The 13259-nt window shown below is 43.7% G+C and overlaps 1 protein-coding gene across 1 annotated transcript; it reads right to left on the bottom strand.

Annotated features, from left to right (window-relative positions):
- Window positions 1-935: 935 nt before the first annotated feature.
- Window positions 936-9198, bottom strand: LOC138953279 (uncharacterized). Its single transcript, XM_070325078.1, has 5 exons — window positions 9179-9198; window positions 4762-8420; window positions 3824-4018; window positions 3207-3356; window positions 936-2014 (listed from the first exon to the last, which is right to left on the bottom strand). The coding sequence occupies exons 1-5, from the start codon at window positions 9196-9198 to the stop codon at window positions 1698-1700; spliced, it is 4341 nt and encodes a 1446-aa protein (XP_070181179.1). The 3' UTR covers window positions 936-1697.
- Window positions 9199-13259: the final 4061 nt, after the last annotated feature.

Raw genomic sequence — 13259 nt, 5'->3', positions numbered from 1 at the left:
ATGCAGCTCAGCGCAACCACTACCGCGCTAAACAGGCTCGTCAATTCTACTGCCTTTTGCACGAGCGGCGGACTACGGTCATTGTGACAAAATCCAGTGCGTTCAGTTTCATTCTGTGAGTTCCACAGCTTGACAAAATGTATTTTCGCCTTACTCGACTTGTTTCTCTCTCTCTCTCTGTCTCTCTCTGTCTCTCTCTGTCTCTGTCTCTCTGTCTCTGTCGCTGTCTCTCTCTCTCTCTCTCTCTCTCTCTCTCTCTCTCTCACCTATCCTTGGCACAAAGGGTCAAAAATCCCAAAAATAAGGCCTTAAATGAATAAGGCCTTATTTCAGGAAATAAGGGCTTATTTTCAAGAAAAAATACCTTTTTTCTAAAATAAGGGCTTATCTTTTTAAGGCCTTTTTTTTAAAGAAAAATAAGGCCTTATTTTTCTAAGGTCATATTGGAAATAAGGCCTTACAAAAATAAGGCCTTAAAAAAATAAGCCCATAAAAAAATAAGCCCTTATTTTTTTAAGGCCTTATTTTTTTGCCTCTCAGTTGTATGCTGGTACACAGAGAGAGCGGCGTTAGAGAGAGAGAGAGAGAGAGAGAGAGAGAGAGAGAGAGAGAGAGAGAGAGAGAGAGAGAGAGAGAGAGAGAGAGAGGACACATGTATACAAACAGACGGACTGACAGACAGATAGACAGACGGACTGACGAACGAACTGATGGACGGACTGACAGACAAAGAGAGAAAGAGGGAGAGAGAGAGAGAGGGTGTGTGTGCGTGTGTGTGCGTGTGTGTGTGTGTTTGTGTGTTGTATGTCTTTATGTCTGTGTGTCTTTGTGTCTAGGTTTGTGTGTATGTGAGTGTATGTGAGTGCGTGCGTGCGTGCGTGTGTGTGTGTGTGTGTGGTGTGTGTGTGTGTGTGTGTGTGTGTGTGGTGTGTGTGTGTGTGTGTGTTTGCAAATGCGCTAGGGTAGGTACAGGTGTACAGGAGAGTTCAGGTGCGACAACCGATTTCAACCAGTGTCATGTTTATCGTTTGGAAATGTTTTCTCTTGTTCCATTCATTATCTCTTTTCTCGCGCAAATGTGCGTTCGTGAGTGTGCGCGTGCGTATGAGTGTATGTGTATGTGTGTTGTCGTCTATATGTGTCATTAAGTTATTGTGTGCTGCTATTAGGGTGAGCAGTAGTGATGCGCAGAAAAATAAGGCCTTATTTTTTTAAGGCCTTATTTTTTTAAGGGCTAATTTAATTTGTCTTAAGGCCTTATTTTCCTAAGGCCTTATTGAAAATAAGGCCTTATTTTATTTAAGGTCTTACAATAAATAAGGCCTTATTTCTTTACGCCCTCATTTTTAATGACTATAGGCCCAGAGATTTAAGGCCTTATTTTCAAACTAAGGCCTTATTTTTGGAAATACCCAGGATACTCACACACACACACACACACAATCCCCCCCACACACACACACACACACACACACACACACACGCATACTATGCGGCATAGGCCCATTCACACGAACGTTCACACCCCAAACACACACATGCACACGCGGGTGCGCGCACACACACAAACACACCCACACAAACTTGCACACACATACACGCACGCACACACACTGCTTCAGTAACACTCGGCAAATTTCTCTCACGCGTCAGCTACTCTCTTACACGTTCATTGCCCAATACACTCACAAAGCTATCTACCCAGCCGCTCTAGGCTTGACTTTCAACACAACTTCTTTCAGCGAATAACTAGGACCTGTCCAGGGTTTCCAAGCCACTCCGTCAAATCTTTTATGGGGCACCATACCGTCCACATAATGCGATCCCAACAAGTTGGACATGTAGCATTTGTAGTACCAGCCGGCCCCGTGAAAACGACGCGCACAACTGCCTCCCAGCTGGTCCGACGCCAGCAGGTCATTGTCGCGGTCGTTGGTTGAAAAAGCCATGCCGTCGTGCTTGCTGAGACCATCGCCTGCAGTTCCGTTGTAGCCCAAAACATGGAGCCTGAAGTCTGAAAACCGTAATCATTTAATTAAAGGGAAGCAACTGAGGAACTCAGTAATGTCTGTCAGACTGATAACATTATTTCCCTTTGACCAATAGTCGTGTTCAAAAAGGCAACCGACACTGGACGTTGAACACGAGACTGTGATGAAACGCCTCTGCCTCCCTCCTCCAAAAGGCCAACAACTGTACAAACACCGGATCGAATCTGTGCCTGTGTTTGTTTGAGCGATCAGGATCTCATGCATCCTACTCTTTCTGTCCTTGTTTCAAGCTTAGGCTACCTGGTAAGAGCATATGCTCAATGCGCTGAATCATTATTCGGTAAAATACCTTCATGTATTCGGAAGTAAATCTTGCGCCGACACCAGAGAACATTGTCAAATTAAAATATTTTCTGTAAGATTATCTTCGCCCGCCTTAAGATCACAATCATGTGGCAGGAAGTTACATGTCTCTATAATCGAAATCGCTCCCACACATTTATATAGACAGTTCTTTCAACCTGGAATCAGCGCAAACAAAAAGTCTACTACATGTTGACCCTGTAAGTGTTCACCCGAAGGAAAACAATACCAACGTAAATAATGACAATGACAGCGCAACCAGCGGCACCAACAAGAACAAGAACAACAAGAAGAACAAGAAGAACAAGAACAACAACAACAACAACAACAACAACAACAACAACAACAACAACAACAACATATGATAGACAAATTCTGGACAGAATCCTGTCGGGGTTTTAATGGGGTGTTGAAGAGTTGTGGAAGAGTTCTTTTCCATGGAAACAAGAAATTCCTCCGAGGTAGGAAAAACACCCCCGTCCTTACCATTCTCACTGCCACCAACTGAGAAGGTTATTTCCCTTTGACCATTAATATGTCCCTCTATAAGTCCTTGTAGAATCTTAATCCACCAATAACTCCCTAACCGTGTGTTTGACTGGTCCCAATTTTTGTAAGGACCGTCTCAGGAATGTATAGAACCTGTTCACCAAGTTTGGTGACGATCGGTCCGTTCATTCTTGAGATCTATATGCGAACACAAACACACAAACAAACAAACACATCGACCGAATCCTATACACACCCCTATACCGGGGGTGTAACAATAAGGGAAAGCAACTCCTCCACAACACATACAAACTTGACAGAGGTATTTCCGAACATCGTCTATTATAGACATTATAAACTCACTGTCTTTCTCGTCGTCGACCCAGAAGTGTTTGTAGTGAGCAGTGCGAGTGTTACCTGCCCAGTCTTTGAGGTCTACTTGCAGACTGTACTGATTCTGGTTGGTCAGGTAGTGGATCACCTCGTTACCGACGTAGTGCTCGCTGAATGGCGCTGGAACGTGTTTAAACAAATTGTTAACAGCAAAACAAAGACACTGACCCTTTAAAACAAGGGGCGAAGATCACTGTGCTGGCTGAAATTTGCTAAAACGATCTTGAGTACAAATGTAGTTAACTCTCTCTGAGAGTACTGTGCTTGCTTCTAAGTCAAGTAAAAAAACAACTCTCAGTTTTACCTGAAGAATGAATGGTCACTCACGCAGACAGACACAGACATAGACACACACACAGACGCAGACAGACAGACAGACAGACAGACAGACAGACAGAGACACACACACACACACACACACACACACACACACACACACACACACACACACACACACTCACATACATATGCTTCTACGGCACACAGGCAGGCAGGCAGCAAGGTTGGCAAACAGACAGACAGACAGAAAGAAAGATCCATACACTCCAAATTTGCCACCACAAAGAACTCGAAGGTAACTGACTCACTTCCAAAGCCGTTCACATAATCATCCCAGCCTCGGTAGAAGTCCAGCGAGCCATCCTCTCGCTTCATGAGCAGTGTCCACCCTCCTCCCTTCATGTCGCAGAACACGGACACGTACAGGTTCAAACCCTTCACGAAGATCTTGTAGGCTCCGTTCCGAGTCTGGGTTGGTGCTATTTTGTACAGGTCGTAACAATCTGCAAAGAAACGAAAAAATATCAATCAAATAAATGTGACCGCTGCCCATAGTTATCCATAGTTAATATATATATATATAACTAGATGAATACCCGCTTCGCCGGGAAGAAGTAGAGCCGAATACCCGGCTTCGCCGGGGGACCCGGCACGACGGCTTCGCCGGCGCACCGTACGAAGGAAGGGAGATAAACGCGCAAAACACTGGAGAAGATAAGGAAGAGTTACTGGGAATGGATGTACAGAAAAACCAAAATCGGTTCAGCGCTGCGCGCTGAGAGCACACACGTGTTCAAAATTGTTCACGATTGTGTCCGGGGTCTACCTGAATATGCCCACCAAATTTGAAGCAGATCCATCGAGAACTTTGGCCGTGAATCGTGAACACACAGACAGAAAGACACACACACACAAGCCGTATATAGATATAGAAGCGCGGAGAGCACGGAACTCTATTGTTCGCGCTTTATAAGCTTTTAGTAGTAGTAGTAGTAGTAGTAGTAGTAGTAGTAGTAGTAGTAGTAGTAGTAGTAGTAGTGGTAGTAGTAGTAGTAGAAGTAGTAGTAGGAGTAGGAGCAGTAGTAGTAGTAGTAGTAGTAGTAGTTATAAGAACACGGACAGGGGACAGACACTATCTAAAAACAGTTAATCCACAACAGACGGCTTAGTGAATTAGCAATCACAAAACAATTACAACACATGCTTAAATGAATTCAAAAAGGAACAACACAATCATTAAGCTCACCCTTAGGTTTTCTGCTGTCTGCAGACCAGTACGGCGGGTGTCTCTTCTCTGCTTCTTGCATCTTCTTCGCAAGGACGATCGCGTCGTGTTTCTGCTGCTCAGTCTTCCTGTCTGCTTCTGCTTCCTGCTTCTTCCTCTTTGCTTCTTCCCCTTCCTTCTTCGATCCTTCATCAGTCCCTTTCTTCTTCGCGGTGTTCTCTGCTGTTTTTGCTTTGTCGCTAGATATTTGTGCTCGCTTTTTGTCTACGTCCTCTTCAGTCTGTGGCGTCTCCGGCTCAGATTGTTTTTTGAGATTTTCTGAAGCCTCTTCTGTGTCTCTTTCCTTGCCTGAAACAGCGTCCACAGGTTCAGGAAGAGTCCTCCTATGTTTTAGTGAGTCTTCCTTGCTCTCTGGTGTCTGCTCCGTGTCTTGTTTCTTGGTTTTCATTTCGAAATTTCCGTCTTTCCTTTCTTTTTCAACGTTTTCTTTCTTTGCTTTCTGGCCGTCATCGGCTTCTACGGCGGAGGGAAGGATTTGGGCTGAAACTGGAGGTTTTGAGACCGATTCCGAGACCTTCTCTTCGGATTCTTTTATATCTTTTTCTTCTTGTCTCGATCCTGGCACAGTTTCTTTGTCGGCATTCTGGGTGTTCGGAATCTCTACCGAATCCGGAATTTCTTTGGGTTCCGGCGATTTAGATTCTGTTTCTTTGGTGGAAGATTCTTTGGGTAATGCTGTCGGTGGTGGGTTCGAATCCTGCTTTTGGCTGGGAGTCGGTCCGACTTTGGAAGTCTTTTGAGACCCATTATCTGAAGACGAAGTTGAATGTTTTGTCTCAGAATCTGTGCTTTCAATTGTGCCTGCGTGAGCCAATTCGGGTACCAATTTGACGTCATCAGCACTGTCTTTATTTCTATCTGCTGGTACTTTCGCTTTGTCTCTCGTTTCTTTTGTGTCCATTACCCGTGTGTCTGTATGGAGGTTTTCAGACGACACTCCTAAGAACGCCCCTTGTTTGTTGAGGATGTCCCTGTCCTCAGGAGATAACGTTTGGATACCCAGGCGTTGATCTCCTGTCGACACAAGTTCGACTTCTCTTAACATGTACGAGCACTTACCCCAGTTAAGTGTTCTCAGAGGTGGGCAAGGTGATACGAGAACTGTGAAACACAGACACAGTCTTGTACTTCTATTGCCTTCACATTTCCAGTGATGAGATCTCAAGCGCAACTCTGATGTCTTTGGCAAAAACTTCAAAACAGAAGAGAACTGCGATGAGGCTCTCGAATTCACGTTTTCATGACTAGAAGTAGAGGGTGAGGTTCCTCTGTCGGAGGGATTTCCTACCCTCGGCGAAGCCTCCTCAAGCATGTGCTCAAGCTTGTGGATGAGGTTGGAAGAGGCCGACTGAAGATCCATAGCGGATTTGAGCTGGCTCGTCTCCTGGCGGTTCATTAGGTTCTGCTCCGAGACCTCCTGAAGCTTCTGCATGACGTGAGAGATGAGGGCCGTCTGGTTCATGACGATCTGGTACAGCATCTGGTTCTGCTCCTCCAGGTGGTTCGTACGAAGCTGAAGCAGGTGGAGAGCTGAGGACTGGTTCCTCAACAGGTCGCTCAGAGCGGTGAGTTTCTGCTGCTGCGCGGTCACCAGCTCAAAGTACTTGGTAGTGTTGCCGGGCAAGGCCGGCTGATTCTGCTTCACCTCGTTCGCTTTGTGCTCGAGGGCCAGGTGCTTGTTCTGTCTGGATTTCAGGATCTCGTTCTCTTCATGCAAGGCGGCGTAGCTCTGGTTCAGCTTTAGGAGTTCGTTCTCGATGCGAAGGATCTGGTTTTCGAGGTAGACGATGTGGCTTGTACCGTTCTGGTCCTGAAGTTTCTGCGAGAGAAGGTTGTTTTCTAGTTTCATTATCATGATCTCCAACGACTGCACTTTAGCTGCTTGCTCTGACACCTTCTGTTGAAACATGGCTTCTATTCTTAACAGCTCTTCTTCTGTAAGCCTTGAACTTCTGGGCTGTTCTTCTTCGTCCTTTTTACTCCTATTACTGGTGTGTTTACTGATTTCTTCGGTTCCTGAGTCTTTATGTTTGTCCTTGAGGTCTTTTCTCTTGACTTCTATCGATTCATTCTGCTTCCTGTCATCCGATGCGTCATCCAAGTCTGTATCATCAGCACCACCTTTGCTGTTTTTCTCGTCTTCGTCGTCTTCATCGTCATCGCTGTCGTCATTGTCTTCTCCTTCGTTGTCTTTGGCATCGTGTGATCCGTCTGGTTTTAAGTCTTTGGATCCCTCGTGCTTTTTGGCGTTATTTTGTGTCCGTTGGTTCTCGGTCTTGCTCACATCAGACTCTGTCTTTGTACTCTTGGGTGTCCTGTCTGTTGTTTCTTTGTCGTCTTTTGTCTTTGTGTGATCGGCAAAGTTGTGACTTGACTTGTGATGAAGCAGCAAATCATAATACTGGATACACTGCTGCATATGCTGTCCATATAGGCACATCGCGGAACATTTTCTCTTAACTCTGCAAGACTTTTGTACCGCACGGAACAAGGATCGAGTTCGAATTGATTTTCTATCACTGTTGTCTTTTCTGACTTCCAAAATGCAGTAATAGTAACATTTCAAACTTGACCTGTCTGCATTGGATCTTCGTCTCCGGCTGCGCCTGACCGACGTTTTACAATGGTCTAGCAAATGTAGAGGAACTGGCTGAAAATGTTTTTGTGACTCGAATGATGGCGGAAATAAATGTTCGGACAAATTGCACTTATGCCCGTATTTTTCGCATGTCGGCGGGTAGGTGTGTGATATCTGAACACTTCTGTTTGACGAACTTTTTAATTCGCTGGAGTTTGTGGAAGACTGAGTTATGTTTGATCGTGTCAGGTCTTTCTTGTTGCTGTCTTCACCCTCGTTCGATTTCTCCGATGTGTTCTGATCTATTTCAGTTTCGTTCTTGTCTTCATGTTCATCGTCATTTTTCTTGGTGTTTTGATCCTTTTGTGTGTCGTTACTATCAGTCTTTTCGTTTTCATCATCATCTTCTTCTTCCTCGTCATCATCATCGAGACCGAAGATGAGAATCCCTGTGCCTTCAATTTCTCTGCCGTTATGTGCTTTGTGTTTCACTTGGGCTTTCTTCTCCTTAGAGTCGCTGTGTTTCTGTTCAGACACTGGTCCTTCCCTTGTGACCTTTGTGGCTTCTTCGGTGTCTTTACTTTTTTCAGCTGTTGGTCCATCTTTATGTGACTCTTCAAAGTTGTTATGACCGTGCTTTTCGTCGGTCTCGTTTCCCACACTCTCGCTCTCTTTAGTCTTTTGTCTGCTACTTTGACCATTTCTTGTTGTATCTGAAGCAGCCTCTTCATCAGCTGAAGCACTGTCTTTGCCTGCACGTCCTTTGGAAGTCCTTTCAGATTCTTTCAATTCAGTCGGGTCGCCAGGAAGCAGCATGTTCTCGAAAGCCGAGAGAGTGGAGCACGAGATTCGCCCCGCGTTGGAAGTACCCTTGGTGCGAGCAATGAGCGTCTCTATTTTGTTCTTCACCGTTTGCTGCTCCTGGGACAAGTGTCCTTCGAACACCCCATCCGTCACCCGGTCCAGGTACCACATGTGTAGATCGCACAGCTCGGGTGGGGGCTGGTCTGCTGCCACTGCTCCCGAAGGTCCACATGTGATTCTGTTGAAGAAAAACAGCGACAAGGTTGAACATGTTGAAGGTCTACACAAAAAAAAATGCGTTGCTCGATTCTGTCGCTGCACTCCAGCCTCAGGAATAACAGCTCAAATTCCCTTGAAAGAATTCCCCAAGAACAAAAAGTCTATATACCAAATTCCCAAAGGACCTACAAAACGTCTACAGCGACGACGAAAGCAACAGCTACAGTGACAACAAGAACGAAGACAATGGAAGCATCAATAATGAGCAGTAGCAGCAACAACAACAGCCACTACAACAACAATGACGAAGAAGACGACGAAAACAACAACAACAACAACAATAACAATAAACAACAACAATAACAACAACAACAGCAACAACAACAACAACAACAGCAACCTAATACCAACATAGCAAAACAGAGGAGATCTTGTTGGAGTCTTTGATCAAACTTTTGCAAAACAATCATTCAGAGGGAGGTCCTAACACTGAGTGTCCTTATTACTAGATCGTATTGTGGTAGCCCTAAGATCTTTGGTCAAATGTTCTATGGATTCATTGACAACTTCAAATAATTTGGAAGGCTTTGCTGCATTAATCATTAGGTACTCACCGATAGCTCTGAATAGTCCATACTTTTGAAAAACATGCTAAGGCAAAGTTTCCATTCATGAAGTACAAATCACTTTAACTCGACGTGACCAAATCCAGATTCGAACAAAGACAACAGCTCGAGATATGACTACATTTACGTAGGCTTTAGTCAGAATCATTACCTGGCAGATAACAACTTCATAGCTAACAACTAACCTTCATTTAGTTTCTCTATTTGTCTATTTTTTCATTCTCGATTTTCTGTCATAAAATACACACAAAAGTTGAGGCTTAGAAAGTGAGATTATCTTATTTTAAACTTGACGTTGTTCGTGAGACTTATTGACTAGATAAGAAATAAATAATTATAGGGTTCGCAAAGGCGGTTACAATGAAGAAAGAGAGATAGAAAGAGAGGGAGAGAGGCATGTGTGTGCCGTGTGTGTGTGTGTGTGTGTGTGTGTGTATGTCTGTCTCTGTCTGTGTGTATGTGTGTGCCGTCTCCGTTTTTTCTACCCTTCGATCACAGAGAGTGTCCTCTGTGCTAAGAATATTGAAGCTGTTCAATGCTGTCCATTGTTTGTGTCTGCACATGCCATGGGAAGAAAAGACAAGTCGCGTAAGGCGAAATTACTACATTTAGTCAAGCTGTGGAACTCACAGAATGAAATTGAACGCACTGCATTTTTTCACAATGACCGTAGTCCGCCGCTTGTGCAAAACGGAGACGAGCCTGTGCAGCGCGGTAGTGGTTTCGCTGTGCTGCATACTACGCTTTTCTGTACATCTCTTCGTTTTAACTTTCTGAGCGTGTTTTTAATCCAAACATATCATATCTATATGTTTTTGGAATCAGGAACCGACAAGGAATAAGATGAAATTGTTTTTAAATCGATTTCGGAAATTTAATTTTGATCATAATTTTTATATTTTTTATTTTCAGAGCTTGTTTTTAATCCAAATATAACATATTTATATGTTTTTGGAATCAGAAAATGATGAAGAATAAGATGAACGTAAATTTGAATCGTTTTATAAAAAAACACATTTCAATTACAATTTTTAGATTTTTAATGACTAAAGTCATTAATTAATTTTTAAGCCACCAAGCTGAAATGCAATACCGAAGTCCGGCCTTCGTCGAAGATTGCTTTACAAAAATTTCAATCAATTTGATTGAAAAATGAGGGTGTGACAGTGCCGCCTCAACTTTTACAAAAAGCCGGATATGACGTCATGAAAAGTATTTATCGAAAAAAAGAAAAAACGTCCGGGGATATCATTCCCAGGAACTCTTATGTAAAATTTCATAAAGATCGGTCCAGTAGTTTGGTCTGAATCGCTCTACACACACACACGCACAGACACACACAGACAGACACACACACACACACACACACACACACACACACACACACACACACACACATATATACACCATGACCATCGTCTCGATTCCCCCTCTATGTTAAAACATTTAGTGAAAACGTGACTAAATGTAAAAATGTAATCTGCATTCAAGACCGAATCATGCATACTTTTTACACCATGGTTACCATCGATTCAAACTTATCTCAAGCGGTGATGCGACAATACATGAGCCTTTGGCAACTGCGCTTCGTTCTTTTGAAAGCGGTCTTGCGATGTCTAGCGGCGGTGCGAAAAACTCCGAGCTTTTAACTTGACAATGCCGCCTGAACTTATACAATCTCAGCGTAAGACAATCTGTTCGTCTGTCCTTTAATTACCCTGTAAAGTGATTGTATGCATATGTTAGGCGCGTTTGATCGATCTGCGCGATCGCGCGATCGCGCTGCGCGTTTGGTGGATCAATCAAACGCGCACACATCGATCGATGTGTGCGCATTTGATCGATGCAAAGAATAGGCTACAAAGAATACAAGAATCGTTAAAACGCGCAGCTCTTATACTTGCGCATTTGGACGATCTGTCACAAAGTAAGTCCCTACCACACACACGCATCGCACGCCGGAAGTGAAAAGTTTCAAATACAGGAATGTTCTGAAATATACCCCAACAACGTTTTTGATTTGTTTGTTGTCAGGCCTCTCAATCTTTCAAACAGTCTCTCTCTCTCTCTCTCTCTCTCTCTCTCTCTCTCTCTCTCTCTCTCTCTCTCTCTCTCTCTCTCTCTCTCTCTTATGATCTTATTCTTATATTACTATTATTGCGTGTGTCTGCGTTTCATCATAAAAAGTTTGTTCCTATGTATTCCCATTTCGATTATAACCATTTTGCTTAGATCAGGACTAGCTGGAAAAAAGGTCCTACAGACCTAATGCTATCTATGTTCTATGTTTCAATGTTTCTCTCTCTCTCTCTCTCTCTCTCTCTCTCTCTCTTAGTCTCTCAGTCTCTCTCTCTGTCTCTCTTCTCTCTCTCTATCACTCTCTATCGCTCTCTCTCTCTCTCTCTCTCTCTCTCTCTCTCTCTCTCTCTCTCTCTTAGTCGCTCAGTCTCTCAGGATCTCTCTCTCTCTGTCTCTCTCTCTCTTAGTCTCAGTCTCAGTCTCTCTCTCTCTAGCTCTCTCTTCTCTGTCTCTCTCCTCTCTGCTCTCTCTCTCTTCTCTCTCTCTCTCTCTCTTTCTCTCTCACACACACTTTCTCTCTCTCTCTGAGTCTCTCTCTTAGTCTCTCCTCCCAATCCCCCCTTCCTCATCTCTGTCCATCCCTCTGACATCTCATGAAAACAGCTGAACTTTTAAATCATTTGCTATTAAAGGACAATTAAACACTCAATGAGCTAATACATGTGAAATGGATGATCAGGTGCAACCTCGACGCATATATACCTGTGATGTGATGTCTTTGAGGTAGTCTAAGTGTTTGGTACAATATAATCCCATTTTTTCTTCTTTTTTAAAATGTCTTACAGATTGTTGTTTAGACACTTATAGCTAGGCCTACTTCCGGTCATAACTTCCGGTCATTGCCAGCAGACGTGTGTGTGCGTAGTATGGTGATTTGTGAGACGGATCGTCCAAATGCGCAAGTATATAAGAGCTGCGCGTTTTAACGATTCTTGTATTCTTTGTATTGATCAAACGCGCACACATCGATCGATGTGTGCGCGTTTGATCGATCCACCAAACGCGCAGCGCGATCGCGCGATCGCGCAGATCGATCAAACGCGCCTAACACATATATCTCATTACCCTTCGAGACTTTTCCCCAAAAACTGAATAATGCATCGTTCGGTTGGTTGGTTGGTTGTTTTGTTTTGTTTTAACTTCATCGCACGCAGTCACTAGAGATTATCATTATCACCTACCTGAAAATTCCATTGTGAAGAACACACAGGTAAATCCCCCACGTGACAACAAGAAATGTTTTATTCTTCATGGTTGGCACGACGCAGAGTTTGTTTTTATTAATTAACAACAACAAAAATAGCACGCTCACGTTAAACGCCACCGTGGCTGTGAAATTCGAAATGCGTCTTCGTTTTTTTGGGTATTCACTCTCAGAAACTTCACACAAAGTTACACCGATTCAAATTCAAACACTCAAAAAGTAAGTCACGTATTTGAGCCCACGTGTACACAGTCAAAGAAAACGTGTCACAGAGACATTGAAAATAAAGTCTATTTTTTTCGCGAAACTTCCGCTGGCCACACCACAATAGTTTCGGAACGGATACAAAGTTTTCTTCCTCGTCTGGCTCCAAATATTTTTTCCTATACCTTCACGGAAATTGCTCGTTATTGACTCCATGCTCCATTTATATATAATCCTCCAAAAGATGATGAAAACGTTCAGTGCCCGGACTGATAAAATGTCGCCTGCCACACGCGTCTTGGTGACGTCGACCCTCATTGCGTGTCGCGTCGTGTCGATTTCATGACGACGGTGTCAGGGGTACATGAACAAAAGCGAGAGAAGAGTGAAACCTTACCATATGCATGGCGTGGAAAATTGATTACAAAATCATTGTGACAGCTTGCCTTTATAGATTCCCCCGCTCCTATCCCGCCAACGCCATAATATCGAAACACGCTGTCCAGGTTGCGTGGATTTACTATTGAACGATAGTGATGGCCCCAAAGGGTTTAAAATCGTGATCGTGATAGGCGTTTTTTGACCTTTCTGTGACCGTGATTGCCGAAATTTCCATTTCTGTGATCGTGATGGGACTTTGCCCGTGATCCGTGATGACAAATAAATCAAGTCTCGTGATAGTGATCGTCATTTGTTTTCGTGATCGTGATGGGCATTATTGCTAAGCATTTTATTTTCAACGTAC

Source organism: Littorina saxatilis, linkage group LG17, assembly GCF_037325665.1.
Source record: "Littorina saxatilis isolate snail1 linkage group LG17, US_GU_Lsax_2.0, whole genome shotgun sequence".
NCBI classification, from domain to species: domain Eukaryota; kingdom Metazoa; phylum Mollusca; class Gastropoda; order Littorinimorpha; family Littorinidae; genus Littorina; species Littorina saxatilis.
The sequence above is the reverse complement of the archived record's forward strand: the minus strand, read 5'-3'. Positions and strand labels throughout refer to the sequence as shown.

Bases quoted from the DNA above. Each gene is read 5' to 3' on its own strand.
- LOC138953279 (XM_070325078.1), bottom strand. From the start codon at position 9,198: ATGAAGTTGTTATCTGCCAG. The intron at 8,421-9,178 runs GTAATGATTCTG...TTTCTTCAACAG, and splicing joins ATGAAGTTGTTATCTGCCAG to AATCACATGTGGACCTTCGG. The intron at 3,357-3,823 runs GTGAGTCAGTTA...AACACGTTCCAG, and splicing joins TTATGTGAACGGCTTTGGAA to CGCCATTCAGCGAGCACTAC.